Source organism: Jaculus jaculus, chromosome 8 (genome assembly GCF_020740685.1).
Source record: "Jaculus jaculus isolate mJacJac1 chromosome 8, mJacJac1.mat.Y.cur, whole genome shotgun sequence".
NCBI lineage: Eukaryota > Metazoa > Chordata > Mammalia > Rodentia > Dipodidae > Jaculus > Jaculus jaculus.
The window spans coordinates 109,045,390-109,061,463 of NC_059109.1; the positions used below are offsets into that span (position 1 = coordinate 109,045,390).

Here is a 16,074-nt window from a genome sequence, read left to right on the forward strand (position 1 = left end):
TATTCCGGGCCATTGTTCGCAGCTGGTTATTTGGGATCCAGTTCCTTCAATTTTGCTATTATCCCATACTGTTAAAAATATGTATGTATGTATGCATGTGAGAGCGAGAGAGAGAGAGAGAGAGAGAGAGTGTCTGTGTGGGGAGGGGCATGCAAGGGCCACTAACTGCTACAGATGAACTCCAGATACATGTGCTGCTTTGTGCATCTGACTTTATGTGGGTACTGGGGAATCAAAGTTGGGCTGGCAGGCTTTGCAAGCAAGCACCTTTAAATACTGAGCCATCTCCACAGCTCCCCCTTGTTGCCCCATCCTATCAGATTTCCATCCCATGGTTCAAGATGGATACTTAAGCTCCGGCCACCAGGTTTCCATCCTGGCAGCAGGAAGGACAGAAGGACACAAGGAGAGCATGTTCCTTTCATTCGGGACACTTAATGCATTTTGTCCATATTACTTCCCCCAATATCCTTATAGCATATCATCATCCACTTGAACATACTGTGGGAGATGGAATCTTTCTGGAGTACATGCCATCAAGGACTCTGCCAGTGGGAGAAGTGGGAGGGGTGTATACAGATGAGAACAACACTGTCTATAGCACTGAGGTAGACTCATATTTTCCCACCATTATTCTAAGCAATATTACCCATGGTATCTCTGGCCTCATGAGTCCATTAGTTTTCTAAAGCAACCTTAAATAAACACTCATCCATTGAAATGACTGCCTACATATATGTGTGTATAGATGATGGAAGATTGTGTTTGGTGTTCACACGTGTATGTAGAACCCTCCTGTTGAATCCAAGCTGGTCTACGGTCTGTGGCAAGCAATAGAATGCAACAAAGCAATGCTGGGCCAGCTTTGGGACTCAGCTGGGAGAAAGTCCAGTGGCTTCCTCTTTGGTCCTCCATAAGCATGTTAGTGTCATAAAAGGTCTCTGACTACCTGAGACTGCCACTGTGTGAGCAAGCCCAAGGTGGCCACAGTGAGGGACCATGTGGAAGTGAATGGAAACCTCTGGCTGTCACTGAGAACCAAAGCACAGATAAATGGAAACCCTTGAGCTATTCTAGAAAGCTCCCAGATGTCTGTGCCACCCCATGACACCAGGTAGAAGACAATGGAGCTGTCCCAGCAGTGACCATGAACTAGTAAGTTTGGGGGTGTCTTGTGAGGCAGTGAGAACAAAAAAAACATATTGATCCCTATAACACCTGAAATTATATTCCTTACTATTCTTTGAAAAACTCTGGACCCTAAGTGATGCTCTTATATTCTCCAAAAGGTCCTGCTTCGCAGATCATGTCTCCACAAACACATCACTACAGCTAAATTTATTGAGGACTGACCATGTGCTAACATGACCACAAAATGTGCACACCTAGCCTGTTTTTCTCTCTTGTTCCTTTGTTCCTTTGAGAGGAGCCAGGGAGAATAATCTCACAGTGCAAATCCGATCATATCACTCCCAGGTTTACCATCCACCAAAATACCCACAGGTGGATGGTCTTAGTTTCAGTGACATGTTCTGCTTTGGAGATTGTGTAACATGGCCCTTGGTACCATCGGGCCCTCCTGGGAGTGGAAGTCCTCGCTGAGTCCTGTGAAGCAGTACTGCTCAGGTGGAACATGGAACCTCATGGACAAGCATGAAATGCTTAAAGGCTTAAAGGTCCCATGAGACCTGTCCTCGGTTACATAAGTCATTATGCTCAGGAAACCCAAAGTATAATTTCCAATAGATATTTATAGTTCTTAGTAGTGGTTATTAAAATGACCATTTACTTAATTATTGAGACATGGTCTCTATCCTTCTGCCTCAGCCTCCCAAGCGCTGGGATTATCAGAGTATGTCACTATGCTGAGTAATAACTTTTATTTAATTTCTTTAAGAATTTGGGTCTATGTAATGACCCCCAAACGCTACAGGATATTGACAAGGCTCCTGGTTACCCACCAGAACTAGATGGTAATACCCTATTGCTGAAAACTACATGTTTGAGCTGCAGGTCATAGAGAAATCAGATTGGAGCTGAGCTGGAAGATTCCTCCCTGTTGGCTAGCTGTCAGGATGCAGGAAAGAGCTGGGCAGCCTACTGGGGGAGAAAAGCTATCAACCTTGTTAACCAGTGCTAGACTCTCCAAGCTTTATGGCTGGCCAGCCAGGCCAAATGTATCAGCTGGTGCAGTGGTGGTATGTCTGTTATGGTTGAAACCAACTGTTCTCTGATTGGACTTGGGGTCTTGCTCCACAGGAAAGAATTTCTAACTGGTACTGAAAACCTAATCAAAGCTATGGCTGCAGAAGTCATAAGCCCCAAGGCGAGGAACTACTACAGTTGTCTGGCTAAATGGATATATTATGCTCACCAAAACGCCCTCTAAATACCAAATGTTTATGCCCATACAGTAATATTACTGTTACTTTTGGTTAAAGAAGCTTCTCCTTTCAGATGGTGGGGACCACTGGGGAATACTCAAAACTCACCAAAGTCCTGAGAAGATGTGACAGAGGAGTGCTCAGCACAGAGACATCTTTATAACATCTTCCAAGGCCCAGGGAATATTGCAAAAGAGGTGGGGGAAAGAATGTAAGAGCCAAAGGAAGGGAGGAGTGCTTACAATAGTGTGTTCCAGACATAAAGTGGCCTTGATATTCATGATTTCACATTGGCAGATGCTATCTACTTACACGAGACCTGCATAATAGAAGGAGAAAAACGATGACATAAAAACAGAAGAGAAGCCAGGCAAGGTGGCACATGCCTTTAATCCCAGCACTTGGGAGGCAGAGCTAGGAGGATTGCTGTGAGTTCAAGACTGAGAGTACAATGTGAATTTCAGGTCAACCTGGGCTAGGTTGAGACCCTACCTCAACCCCACCAAAAAAAGAATAATAAAAGAGATTAGTTGGAAATAAGAAGGGATTCAGTGAGGGGGTGGGGAAATTTGGGAGGGGGTAAAGGGAAGGTATCCAGAAAGGATTATGACCATGATATATTATCTATAAGTATGGAAGTTGCCAACAAAAAGTTCAAAAAAAGAAGAAAAAAGAATTGGTAGGGAGCTGGAGGAATGGGTCAGAGGTTAAGGCACTTTCCTTTAAAGAGTAACGACCCAGGTTCAATTCCCCAGTATCCATGTAAGCCAGATGTGCAAGGTAGTGCATGTACCTGGAGTTTGTGCGCTGCCCCTGACATGGCCATGCACCCCCCCCACCTTTCTCTCTCCCTCTGTGTATTTCTGCTTGCAAATAAATAAATAAAACATTAAAAAAATAATTTGGGCACTAGAGAGATTGCTTAGTGGTTAAGGTGTTTGTCTACAAAGCCAAAGGACTCAGATTCCATTCCCCAAGGCCCAAGTAAGCCAGATGCACAAGGTGGTACATACATCTGTAGTTTGCGGTGGCTAGAGGCCCTTCTCTTTCTCTCTCCATGTGCCTTTTCCCTCTCTTAAATAAATAAATAATTCTTTTCTTAAAAAAGGAATTTGGGACTGTGGAGATGTGTTAGCAAGTTAAAAATGCTTGCTTGCAAAACCTGTTGGCCTGCAGCCAGCTCCCTAGACATCCATGCAAAGCCAGTCAGGCAGTTGTTTGCAGACAGAGACTCTGGCACGCATCAGGGACTTCACATCGCTCTCTGAGTTGGGACTCAGGAATCTGTGTGATGTTTGTCTCACGATTTGATAGGGATCATGGGCTGTGGGGAGGAAGGTCACAGAAGTAAAGAAAGGTTTTGGGGGAAGGACAGGGTGTAGTTATGCAGCCCAGGCAGGCTTTAAACTCACAGAAATCCTTTTGCTTCAGCCTTTGGAGTGCCAGGAGAGAGTTACAGGCATGCACATCCACACTAAAATGATATGCTCCTGGCCTCACATCAAGGGCTCACATCAGATCACAAGTTGACTGCTGGTATTGACCTTGTTCACCTGGCTGAAGCAAGTGGGTTGCTAGGTTTCTCCATTACACTGTTCCCCTCTCTCTTTCCATAGGTGCACTTTGAAAGGCCACCACTGCCCGCTCACGCTGAAGGATGGCAATTATGCCCACCCCTTACCTCCTTGAAGACCAAGTACTCACATTGTTGGAATTCTGGCTGGAACATTTATTGCTTCTCAGCTTCTCATCCATTCATTTACTCAGTTATATACATCTGTGTATATATCAGGATGAATTTAGGAATATTTATTTATTTCATAGTTTCAGAGAATTCGGTACCACTATATTGAATATCATTATATTACATATGTTGCGCAAATGTTTCCAGCTTTGGCTATTAGGAGCTCTTTAGGTTGATTTGTGTATTTTCACATACTCCCATTGGTGTGTGTGTGTGTCTAGCATTTATTTGTTTGTTTGTTTTGAGGTAGGGTCTCACTCTAGTCCAGGTTGACCTGGAATTCACTATGTAGTCTCAGGATGGCCTCAAACTCATGGTGATCCTCCAACTTCTGCTTCCTGAGTGAAGGTATTAAAGGCATGCACCACCACACCCAGCTATCATTTCTTTATGTTCTTATAGGATGTTCCAGGTTCACCCTGTGAATTTTATTCCCCGTTTTTCCTAGGAGCCCTGCTTCCTTTAATTGGAGAATGATATTAGAAACCTGCATCTGAGACCTAGATATGCTTCTTGTTATAGAGGATGTTTGCTTCTAGGCCCTCTGAGCTGACAACAGAGAAATGCACATGTGGGCTTGGGAGATGGCTCAATAGATAAAGTTCTTGTTGTTACCTGGGTTTGGATTCCTAGAACCCATATAAAAGCCAGGTATCATGGCGGGCATTTGTAATTTCAGTGTGCCTATGGTGAGAAGTAGGTGGACACAGGAGAATCTCCAGGAAGCTCAAAAACCAGCTAAGCTGGTGAATGCAGAGATTAACAAGAGAATGCAGATGTTAAGCAAGGAAGGCAAGGCTCAATGCTTGACAATGCCCTCTGACCTCTACACACACTCTCTGGCATACACATACCTGCATTCATACACATGAACACACACACACACACACCAAAAAAGAAATACACATGTGTATACAAACTCATGCATATAGATATTGCTATAAAGATTTCCATATATAATAATCTGTGTCTATATTAAAGTAAATTTGGGTTCATATTGCTAACTCTATTTCTAGTCCATTGCCACATGGGTCATTCAAGCTTCCTCCTCCAGGGTCATTTTGATCATAACAACATTACTCAGTAGCTTAGCATACATGTATGTATGCATCTATCTCCAACAAATAGCTTGACAAGTAACCAAAAGTCAAATTCACAGGCAATGGGGAAAAGGATTGCTTATCTCTATCCATACTCTTCCCAGTAGCTCCACATCGTGCCCAGGACCAAAATCCACCGTGGCCTAAAACTTAGCCGAGGTCTGGCTGCCTATGAACACAGCCCCACCTGTTACCACGTCCCTCCCTGGGCCTCCCAGTGATCCGATGGGGGCTTCTTCACACTCATTCTCACCATGCTCCTGTCCACCCCAGGGCCTTCATCCCCCATGCTAGTTCTCTGCTGAGCCTCTCATCCTTGCTCGCTTTCTGTAGCTGCGGCCTATACACCCTGCCTGCCTTGGTTCAGTCCTCCGTGTTTGAGGTATTCACAGCTCAATGTGCCTTTCTTTGATAGCACCGATATAACAAGAGCTTCTTGAGGGTGGGAATAGAGTCTAGAGAGTTCTCTAATATACAATAGGTGTTGAGCGAACACTTGCACATTTCTTGATTCTTGTGACTCAACGAACATTTATCGAGGGATCTCTAGGGGTTGGCCTCTCTTCTAGTCTCTAAGGATATATCAGGGAGGGAAACAGGCAAAGCCTCGACTATACACTTGCTTTCAGTAGACATGACAGTAAGTAAAGAATGTCAGGAGTTGAAAACTGGTATGCAGAAAAATTCCAAGTGAAAGAGTAAAGCATACTGAGGCGCTATGATATTCATATATCTATATATGAATGATATTTATTTGAGAGAAAGAATGAATGGGTTACTAGTTCCTCCTGCTGCTACAAACCAACTCTAGACACATACACCACTTTATGTGTTTGGCTTTATGTGGGTACTGGGGAATCCAAACCTGGCCATCAGGCTTTGAAAGCAAGTGCCTTTAACTACTGAGCCATCTCTTCAGCCCACTACTCTCTTTTTTTTTTTTTTTTTTTTTGTATTTTTTAAAGGATGGGCTGGGAAGGTGTCTCTGAGAAGAGGAGGGGAAAGCCCTAGGCAGAATCTAAGGCCCAGGTAGGACTGCCCAGGTCAGGGAAGTGGGCACTTTCACGGAGGATCTTAGCAAATCCCCCCACCCCTTACTAAGTCCATTTCACAAGATCAGACAATTGAGTACTGGGATAGGGGAAGGGGGGATTTGCCCAGCCAGGAGTGGTGGAAGCACAGGGGTCTGGTGCCAGAGCTAGCTTCCGTTTGGAGACGCTAACAAGAAGGCAGGCCTCTGGAAGGATGGTGGGGAGACAGGCCTTGTCTGCCGAGCTGGCTGGGCACAGGGCCTGACTATGTTGGCCCACAAGGCTTTCAGTGCAGCCTCTCTCCGGGTAAGGACTGTACAGGCCTGTGAAGGAGGAGTCATTAAGCTCTGTCCCTGAGGAGAGCTGAGACGCTGGGACAGCGCTCGGGCACCTGCAGTCGGTGCAGATGGCCTACCCTCTGCTCACCTTCCCAGAGCCCTGGGAGCCTGCAGTCATGATCGCCACGGACAAACGTTGGTCGACCAGAGACAAGACAAGAGACGAGAAGACCTAGCGAAAGCTGGCCACCAAGTCTTCCCAAAGCCAAGTTACCCTCTCCTTGACCAAACCCCTCTCTAGGCTTGGCTTGGGCCCCCAAGGAGGAAGCGTGTGCTGGAAGAAGATGCCCTTAAAACCGAAGTGCACCGAGATCAGAGATAAGGGATGCGGGGCAGGGCAGGGGAAGCTCAGATGAGGGGGCTCAAGGGAGGAGTGGGGAGAGAATGTGTATGAGAAAGGCAGGCAAGCAGGCAGACAGGTGCCCTGCAGCCGGGCTGGGCGGGCAGGGTTGTGCGTGGCCAAGGGCAAAGCCCCAGAACCTCTTCGGAAAGAGCTCCGGGGAGGCGGGGTCCTGCCGAAGCTTCCTTTCAGCCTTCACGTGGCTCCCCTGAGGCATGGAGCCCCACGCACCCGAGGACACTCGGAACGTGCGGATCCCAGCGAGGACAGGTGATCCAACCTGCGGATAGGGGAGGCATCTGGCCTTGGCTCAGTAGGGGCTCCCCAGAGGCTGGGGAGGGGTCTTCTCCTCCAGCCCCTCCCCCGCCCTGCCCCGCCCCAGAGCCGGGGCACCGCGGGCTCCTATCCTGCACTTGCTCCAGCCGGACGCGGGCGATACAGATATGCCCTAAGGGAGAGGGCGAGGGATCGATGGGCACCGCCCCCCCTTCCTCCTCCTCCTCGCCCCAGAACCCTCCCGGGCCTCCGGGTCCCTCCCCGCGCTGAGTCCCCCGGCGCCCTCGCCGCCGGCCGGCCGCGGGCGGAGCTGGATGGGCGGCGGCGGCGACGCTCCAGGATCCCCGGCTCCCGCCCCTTCCCGGTCCCTCGTTCCCTCCCTCCCTCCCCGGAGCCCCCCAGCGGCCGTAGCCGCGGCGGTGTAGTCCCGTGCGGCGCGAGCAGGTACGTGCGCCTCGGCCGCGGCTCCGGGCGGGCCGGGAAGGGGGCGGGCGCCCGGGAAGGCGAGGCGGTGGCGGTGGCGGCTCGGCCCCGCGATCTCCATCCACCCCCCTCCCCGCCAACTACCCCCGCCTCCCCGGCTGCTGCGCCGCAGCCGAGACCTTGGCGGGCGGGCGGGCGCGGGCTGCGGGGGTGGAGAGGCGGGAGGGAGCCGGGGTGGACGCACCCACCCTCGGCCGCTCCGAGCCCTTTGCTCCCGCGTGGGAACGCAGGGGAGGCCCCGGCACAGGCACAGGTTTGCACGCCGACCGCGAGCTCACCCTCCCTCCCCGCCCCGCGCTGGCGGCGAAGGACAGCTCGCCTGACCTCGCGGCCCGCCGAAGGACGTGCGACCCAGGGACCCAGGCGCGCGCCGGGCTCCGGCGAGCTCAGCCGCTTCCACGAGCCGCCGTGCTGCGGGGCGCTGCGGGCTCCGGCTCCGGGTCCGGCCTGGTCTGGAGCCCCCCACCCCCACCCCGTGGCGTTTGCGGTCAAGGGCAGGAGCAGGGGGTGTGAACTGCCGACAGGAGGGCGCGGGTGAGGTGGGGGGCCCCCGGTGCTGGGGCTTTCTGCGTGGAACTTTGGGTAGAACAGCGTGGACCTGCGTGTGTGTGTCCGCGCTCCTGGCGCTTTGTGTACAGCTTTGTGTGCGTGTCTACGGACTGGGTTTGTAATTCTTCACCCATTCTCCCTTGGCTTCAGTCTCCCCGGTGCTAGTGTGCGTCACGGGGGGGAGTGTTGAACCCAGGGTAGGTCCGGAGTGGGTCTGGCTTAGCTCTTAGCAAGCCTAGGGGTACCAGGGGCTTCTCTCTCCCTCTCTCTTCCCCTCCCCCCCCAGCTGTCTGCCTACTTGTGGGTACCACAAGAATGGCCTTTGGGTCTGAGCTGGGGGGTGGGGGAGAGGTCCCAGTCATACTGGGAACTACTGTGGGAACAGGCTCTGGAGAGTGATTGTAGAATTGGGGTGTGCTTTTCAGGAACCGTCCGACTGTGGATGAGATCGGAGTAACTGGTAGTTAGATTGTGGGGTGTGATCCCTGGGCACCAGCATTTGGGTCTCTGCTCCTTTGGGTAATTGATAGACATGGCCTTGAGTTATCTCTTGTGAGAGAAACAGACATTCTAATGCTAGACGAGGGAAGGGACTTCCTTTTTGCTGTCCCCTTACCTAGGCAAACTAAGGAAAAAGTTTGGGGCTCCTGAAGGATGAAAAAGTCTTGCTTCAAGAATTTGGGTGCCCCAGATCTCCTCTGGGATATGGAGGTGCCGATATGCCAGACTGGGGAGAGGGTTGCCCAGATAGTTCTGAGCCTCAAGTGCTGCTGTGGGCCTGAGCACTCAAGTGGTGTCCACTGCTAGCTCCTGAGCAGCTTTTAGTGCCTGACAGTAAAAAGCCAGCTAGTAACCCCTCCTTCCTGTCCACCCACCGGAACCTGATCACAGTCTGGGCAGGGGCCTGGGCACCAGGAAGTCTCTACCGTCAGGATGCTCTTGTTTTACAGCTGGGTTAACTGGAGAGTCTTCGAGTGAGGGTTGGACCAACCAGAGAAGGAGTCTGGAAGGAGGGAGCTTGCGGGTTTGCAAGTTGCAGGACATAATGATTCCTGGGGAACTAGTACTCAAATCGTGGCCCTCTGCCCCTTACGCACCATGGGATCTTGGTCACGTTTCCTAAAATGGGGTTAGTGCTGGAGATATGGCTTAGAGGTTAAGGTGCTTGCCTGCAAAGCCTAGGGTCCCATGTTCAATTCTCCAGGTCCCACGTGAGCCAGATATGCCCATGGTGGCACATGCATCTGGAGTTACTTTGCAGTGGCTAGAGGCCCTGGTATGCCCATTGTCTCCCTCCCTGTCTTTCTGTCCCTCTCTCTGTCTCTAATAAACAAATACAATTAAAATGTGGTTAGTAATTCCCAAGGATGGGGCCAGTGAGTGTTTTCCGAGGTACTTCTGAATGAAGTGCCAGATAAAGGATCTTACAGGTAGGAGGTGATTAGGAAATGGGTCCTTTTAAAAGTATACTTTATTGTCTTAAAAAACTCTATTAATATTTATTTTATTTATGAGAGAGAGAGGGAATGAATGAGTGTGCTAGGGCCTCCAGCTGCTGAAAATGTACTCCAGACACATGTACCACCTTGTACATCTGGCTTTGGGGATTTGAACCTGTGTCCTCTGGCTTTGCAGGCAAGTGCCTTGACTGCTAAGCGGTCTCTCCAGCCCAGGAAACGTGTCTTACGTGGCTATTCCAGAAAGAGGATACTGATAGGAAGAGTGGTAAACACAAGCAGGCTTTGAGCTGAGTTCAAAGGCCCAACGTGTGTATGTTCAAAGAACACGTCTGAGGCAAGCCCAGATTAGGTCAGAAAGACTGAAAAATGTGTCTTCGTGCAGACGGCCTTTTGGAGTTTGTTTCATTCATTTATTCATTCTCGCTTCATTCATGGGCTTGTGTTCACACAGAAACACACAATCAAAGAGCACCGGAGAGTCAACAAAAGAATGCAGGTGTGTAAACACATCAGCGCATGTGAGCCACTCTGCATCTAGGGATCTAGGGATGTCTGTGTGGGCAGTTGTGTACCTGGGATCCTAGGTGTATGTAGCCTTAGGAGATCAGAGACTACTTGGCGTTATGCAGTTCTGATGAGGGGTCGGAAGTAACATGTGCCAAGGGGGCTGAGGTGAGTTCCATGGGGGAGAGAATAGATCTATCAAAGGGAAGACAACAGGAGTGTTGTAAGAGGAGGGCAGTCATTAGTGACCATATCCTTTCTATTATTTTGTAAGACAAGTTGGGAACTCAAAGTTTAAAAGTTAAAATCAATATTCTTTTAGTCATATGTTGGCATCTAGTTCATCAAAACCAAATGATTAGACCAGAAACAAAGCAAACCAAGACTCCAGTGAGCCCAGTTTGGCTCACGGCTGCAAGCAGGTGGCCTCTGACGGAAGGTCACTGGTGCAGTGTGTCTATCTGTGTGGCTGTATATCCAGGTTCCTGGTGGGATATTTCCTCTTTGCTCAGGTCTCAGGTTCAGGCTTCACAGCCCTCTCCCTTCATAAAGACATTTGGCTTTGACCTCAGTCGTGGCTCTCCAGTCTCTGCGCATCCATACTTCCTGCTTCCTCCTTGACTTTCTTCTCCGTGCAGCTGTTCTTCTACCTTGCAGAACGCACCCAGATCTCAGCCCAATACAGATTCCCTGCTCCAGCAACTGGTTACCCATCACTGTTGGCTCCTTGGCTTGGTTTTCACTGTCTTCTGGGTGTGGCCTCCATTGTCCTCCTGAAGCCCTCTGTCCCTTCCAGAAGGCCCTCATCCCCTCACTGCTAGGGGCTGTCTTTTTGGTAGTTTTCAAATGTCACCAACACCCCCTCCTACGCACGCACGCACGCACGCATGCACACCGGGAGCTTCCCAGCTTTCTTTCTGTTCCTGTAGCCTTTCAGTTGTCTCTGTAGGACCCCTGCCATCATCAACTCCTACAACAGCGCCTATTAATTGAACTGGCCGCAGCCTGGTGTACATTATTTTATGAAATCCTCACCACAACCTTATGAGAGAGGCATTCTGTTTCTTCCCATTTTACAGATGAGAACATTGCCTCTGCTTGTGTCTCTTGCTTAAGCTCAAGTGGTGAGGCTGGGATTTGGGCCTCATAGGCACTCTGAATTCTTCCATCCTAACACCCCATCGCTAACACTTACTGGGCACTAACTGCTGAACACTTTCTGTGGGTTGCCTCAGTCCCTATGTCAGCTTTGGGCAGTAAGGAATAGGAGTTATTGTCATTACTGAAGCCCAAAGAGATAAATGTGGCCCAAGGTGGCATGCCAACCAGTAGTGGAGGGGGATCCTAGTATGGGCCACGCTGCTGGGATGTTGCTGAATTCTCCATCTCTCCCTCATGTGTGACTGTGCTCCAGCAGGCTGAATTTGACTGACTTTGTTTTCTCTTCTAGCTGCCACGGGCCAAGGGATGAGCTGGGGTCTTCCTTCCCAATGGCATCTCCCCCTGGTCTGGAACTGAAGACACTGAGCAATGGTCCCCATATCTCCAGGAGACCAGCCCCTCTGGGCCCAGTGGCCCCAGCCAGGGAGGGCGTGGAGAATGCCTGTTTCTTCTCTGAGGAGTATGAAACTCATCACCAGACTCTTGGGGATGCTAGACTGGGTAGTCCCCCCAGCCCACTGGGGGGTGTCCCTTCACTGTCCCGGTCCCAGCGTGACGACCTGTCCCTGCGTTCAGAGGAAGGGCCAGGCATGGAGCCTGTGAGCCGCCCGGTGGATTACGGCTTTGTTACTGCTCTGGTTTTCCTAGTGAGCGGGATCCTCCTGGTGGTGACAGCGTATGCCATCCCCCGCGAGGCCCGCGTCAACCCGGACACAGTGACAGCAAGGGAGATGGAACGCCTGGAGATGTACTACGCGCGCCTGGGCTCCCACCTGGACAAGTGCATCATCGCGGGCCTGGGGCTGCTCACAGTGGGTGGCATGCTCTTGTCCGTGCTACTCATGGTTTCTCTGTGCAAGGGCGAGCTCTACCGCCGGCGGACCTTCGTCCCCAGCAGGGGCCCCAGGAAGACCTATGGCTCCATTAACCTGCGAATGAGGCAGCTTACTGGAGATGGGGGCCAGGTCTTAGTGGAGAATGAGGTTGTCCAGGCCTCTGACGTCAGCCACACCGCCCAGGGCTCTTAAGTAAGAGTCCTTGCTACCTGGCTGCTTTAGCTTCAGGGCTTGAAGGGCTTTGAAGCTCCAAAAGCCTTGGGCTTCCAACTGAGCTTCACATGGGGCCATGTGGTGGGAGCCTTGGTGCTGGAGGGCAACCTGGGGCCTGGCACAGGTCCGACTCAGGCAAGCATGGCTGATCTGTTTCGCAGCTTGAAGTTTTTTTTGCATAAAATTTTCTTTGGAGGATGGCTTCTGCTGCTAAAAAATACAAAGTTTGGAAACCACTGCTCTTGGGAGCTGAGGGTTCTTGGCCGTTCTGAGGGCTGAGCACCATTTGAAAGGCTGCCTCCCATTCCCCATGCCTCTGGGAGTTCCAGGACCTCCCCCCTTCTCATCAGCCAAGTGATAGTGTTGGGTGACCTTTTAGGGGCACCTTCCAGCCCATCAAGGTGGGAGGTAGCTTCATGATGAGGGGAGAAGTCAGCCATGGGGTAACTGTCCTGCACCGTAGCACCCCCCTGAATGAACCATGACCCTCCCCTCTCTAGATCTCCACCACTCAGTCTATAGGTGAGCCCTTGGTCTAGCTCTGCCCTGAGATGAGGAATAGGAATCCAGTCTGCCTCCGGTCACCCTTCAAGGGATAAGGGTGTCTTCTGGGCAGTGCTGTCTTCTGGCCCAGCCTTGGTGACCAACACTGTCACAAAGCCAGCAGTTCTCTTAGTCCTGCTAAGGAGCCTGGTGGTCAGGTTTGGTTAAATCTGAAGTCTGACACAGCCTGGTTATGAAGTGCGGTGGGGGGGGCTTTCTGATTTCACAGTGGCACATTTATAAAGTTACATGCCATTCTGTGGGCACCAAGGATCCTCTGTGTATACACCAGTGTTATATGTGAGGACATGATTACATTTCTATGGACATGATGGGGCCCCTATCACCTTCCCTCCTCAATAGGAGGTCCCTTGGGCCTGGACCCATTCTGGTGGCATGAAAACAATTTGTTCCAATGTTGAATTTGTAATGCCTCCTTCCCCTTTAGTAGTAAAGTGAAATCTCAGTTCCTTTGGGGAGAAATGAGGTACATCCAGGTGGCCTGAACACTCCACCCACATAGATGGTTGTTTAGGCTCCTTCCAAACTTTCTTTAAACTATCAACAAGAAAGGGAAGTAGGCACAAGGGGGTAAGGAGATGCCAGCATATGAGGACTGAGGAGATATCATGTAGTCTAAATGGCCCTATAGGTCTTCCAGAACACACATTGTCCAGACCACACTGTCATTTCTGTGCATCCCTGCTCTGGGCAGATCCCTCTTCCTGCATCTCAGCTGGCCTCAAAATCTGGGGATCTTAATTTGGGGGGTTTGAAGGATGGGGTGGACACCTTGTTTGCGGGCAAAGAGGACCTGATTCCCTGTAACATGAGCCTTCAGCTCAGCAGACGGAACATCTGGACAGTGTAATGTCATAGCTTCATAGATTAAATATCTGCTCCCGCTGGCAGGTTTTGCCAGGGTAGAGGTCTGGGGGAGGGCTGGAGGGGGCAAAGAATGTGTAGCTTGGCTTTGGAGGTTCCGCTGAAAGGGGTGGGGCTTGAAAAGGAGAAAGCCCCAGAAGGTATAAGGTTCATGTTCCCCCAGCTTCTATCAATGTCTCACTTTCTCCCAGGACCCCAACAGGGAGGTGCTGTTGAAAGTGGCATGAGCCATACTAAGGTGAATGGTGAACGGGGCATCCCAGTTGATGGGCTCTGGCTTTTCAAATCCATAAAAGATAATAAAAATAGCAATCCAAGCCACATGGATCACTGTGACAGTGAGGGGTGCTCATTTGGATACTAAACCCTTTGAGAGGATGTGCCTGACACTGTCCATTCAGATCAGCTCAAATGCAGCGAATTGTATTTAGGGGCCAACTTTTGCTAGATTAAGTCCAGAGACTCTCAGGTCTTCTCCAAGCCAGAGAAACCTGCTTTGCATTCTGATATGGAAACTCCTTTAGAAAATGCGTGAAATGGATTGAGGCAGTCATTACCTTGTCAGTGAATTAAGAAGACTTGAGAGATGATGGAAACATTTCCCGGGGATTGCAGTCGAGCTCTCCCAGCCCTCAGATCAGAAACATGTTGAGGAAAAAGTCAAGGAAGAACAGAGAGTGCCAAGAACTTTCCTTGCAGATTTCTTTGGGGATCAATGTGGAGTTGTCCCAGGGACTCCTGTGATTGCTGAACTTGCCTGTCTCATCCCCGAGAACTACCTCTCCTACCCAACAGACTACTAGGGCTCCCAACTCTTGTTTCGCTGGCTACTTTTGATATCTGAAGAGATACCAATTTTAGGGTCCCTAACACCTGGGTTTGAATGTAGTTTTTGGCACTATCTGTGTGGCCTTGACTAAGTCCCTCAACCTCTCTGAGTTTGGGTTTGAGTTGGATTAATGAAAATTCTGACTCAGGAAGGTGGTACAGACAGAAGATAGACTTCTGTATGCCAAGAGGGCCAATTATAATGACGTTCCCCTTTCCCACCTCAGTTGGTGCTAACTAGACTAGCTTTCAACCTCACCTCTCCCACCAGCTTGCCTGCAGGCCTTGCTAGTTCTGCGGGAGCCTGAGGCTCATCTCTCAGCTGCCGCTGCCCAGCCAGGGTGTTCGCTGGGTGTCCTAGGTTTCTTTCCTGCCATGTCCACCCCAGTCCATCTTCTACTCTGGAGCCAGAGGAAGATGATTAAAGGGCATTCAGGACACATCACTCCTCTGCTCAGAATTCGCCTCATGTTCCCATTCCAGCACAAGCCACAATTCTCACCAGAACAAGGGATAGACGGACAGCAGCACTAGCAAAGCCTGTATGTTCAGACCCCTCACTGGCACAGGGCCCCTTCAAGACCCTGAATTGCCTTTTGTGTTCACCATTGCTTTTATGTTCCTTAAGAATGGACTCAGCCGGGCATGGTGGCGCATGCCTTTAATCCCAGCACTCGGGAGGCAGAGGTAGGAGGATCGCTGTGAGTTCAAGGCTACCCTGAGACTACATAGTGAGTTCCAGGTCAGCCTGGGCTAGAGTGAGACTCTACTTTGAAAAACAAAAAAAAAACCCAAACCAAATAAAACAAAACAAAAAGAATGGACCCTAAATTCCGTATGCCTTGCCCCTCACCTCCTTAGGGGCTATATCCAAATATCACCTCACTGAAGTCTCTACTACCCACTTTATTTAAAGCCACACCCTCCCACCTAAGAAGAACACCCATCAGGCTGTTCCTGTACTTATCACCTGCCCTCCTCTGCCCGCTCCCGGCTGGATGACAGGCTCCTTGAGGACTGGCACGTTGGTCTAACTGGTTCACACTGCATTCCCAGTGTGAGAAACATGGTTGGCATGCGTAGTGGATGTTTACTGTTGAATGAATGAATGAAACAGAAGATTCTTGTGCCTGCCAAGGAAGCTTGCCCTATACAAGGTCTCGGAGCCCCCTAGAGCCCTGTCTTGGGGTTCAGAATCAGTGACACAGAGGATCCAGTGACCAAAAGTGTAGAAATCCTGGCTTGCTGCTAGGATGGGCATCTGGAATCCCTTTCTCTAGGTCTTAGTTCAGCTTTATGTAGAAGAGTTCCAGGCGCTTCCCTGCCGAAGAGAGTCCTGACTTCTCAGACTGCCTAGGACGGAGCCGGGGGTTGGTAGGCCTCGGAGAGATTTGCTAGG

General features: G+C 50.4%; 1 protein-coding gene across 7 annotated transcripts; it reads left to right on the top strand.

The window, feature by feature from the left end:
* The first annotated feature begins 7,116 nt into the window (after positions 1-7,116).
* Tmem74b (transmembrane protein 74B) lies at positions 7,117-12,655 on the top strand. Of its 7 annotated transcripts, none has more exons than XM_045157161.1 (2): positions 7,117-7,207; positions 11,660-12,655. In XM_045157161.1, the coding sequence occupies exon 2, from the start codon at positions 11,700-11,702 to the stop codon at positions 12,396-12,398; it is 699 nt and encodes a 232-aa protein (XP_045013096.1). In that variant the 5' UTR covers positions 7,117-7,207; positions 11,660-11,699; the 3' UTR covers positions 12,399-12,655. The 7 variants fall into 7 exon arrangements, with proteins under 7 accessions (XP_045013096.1, XP_045013094.1, XP_045013097.1 ...); XM_045157159.1 differs by lacking the exon at positions 7,117-7,207 and adding an exon at positions 7,608-7,657; XM_045157162.1 differs by lacking the exon at positions 7,117-7,207 and adding an exon at positions 7,878-7,949.
* Positions 12,656-16,074: the final 3,419 nt, after the last annotated feature.

What these genes read in the sequence shown, in the direction of transcription:
- Tmem74b (XM_045157158.1), top strand. Translation starts at nt 10,137, where the DNA reads ATGGGCTTGTGTTCACACAGAAACACACAATCAAAGAGCACCGGAGAG. An exon ending in GAGTCAACAAAAGAATGCAG is followed by an intron (nt 10,202 to 11,659) that starts GTGTGTAAACAC and finishes TTTCTCTTCTAG; the next exon opens with CTGCCACGGGCCAAGGGATG.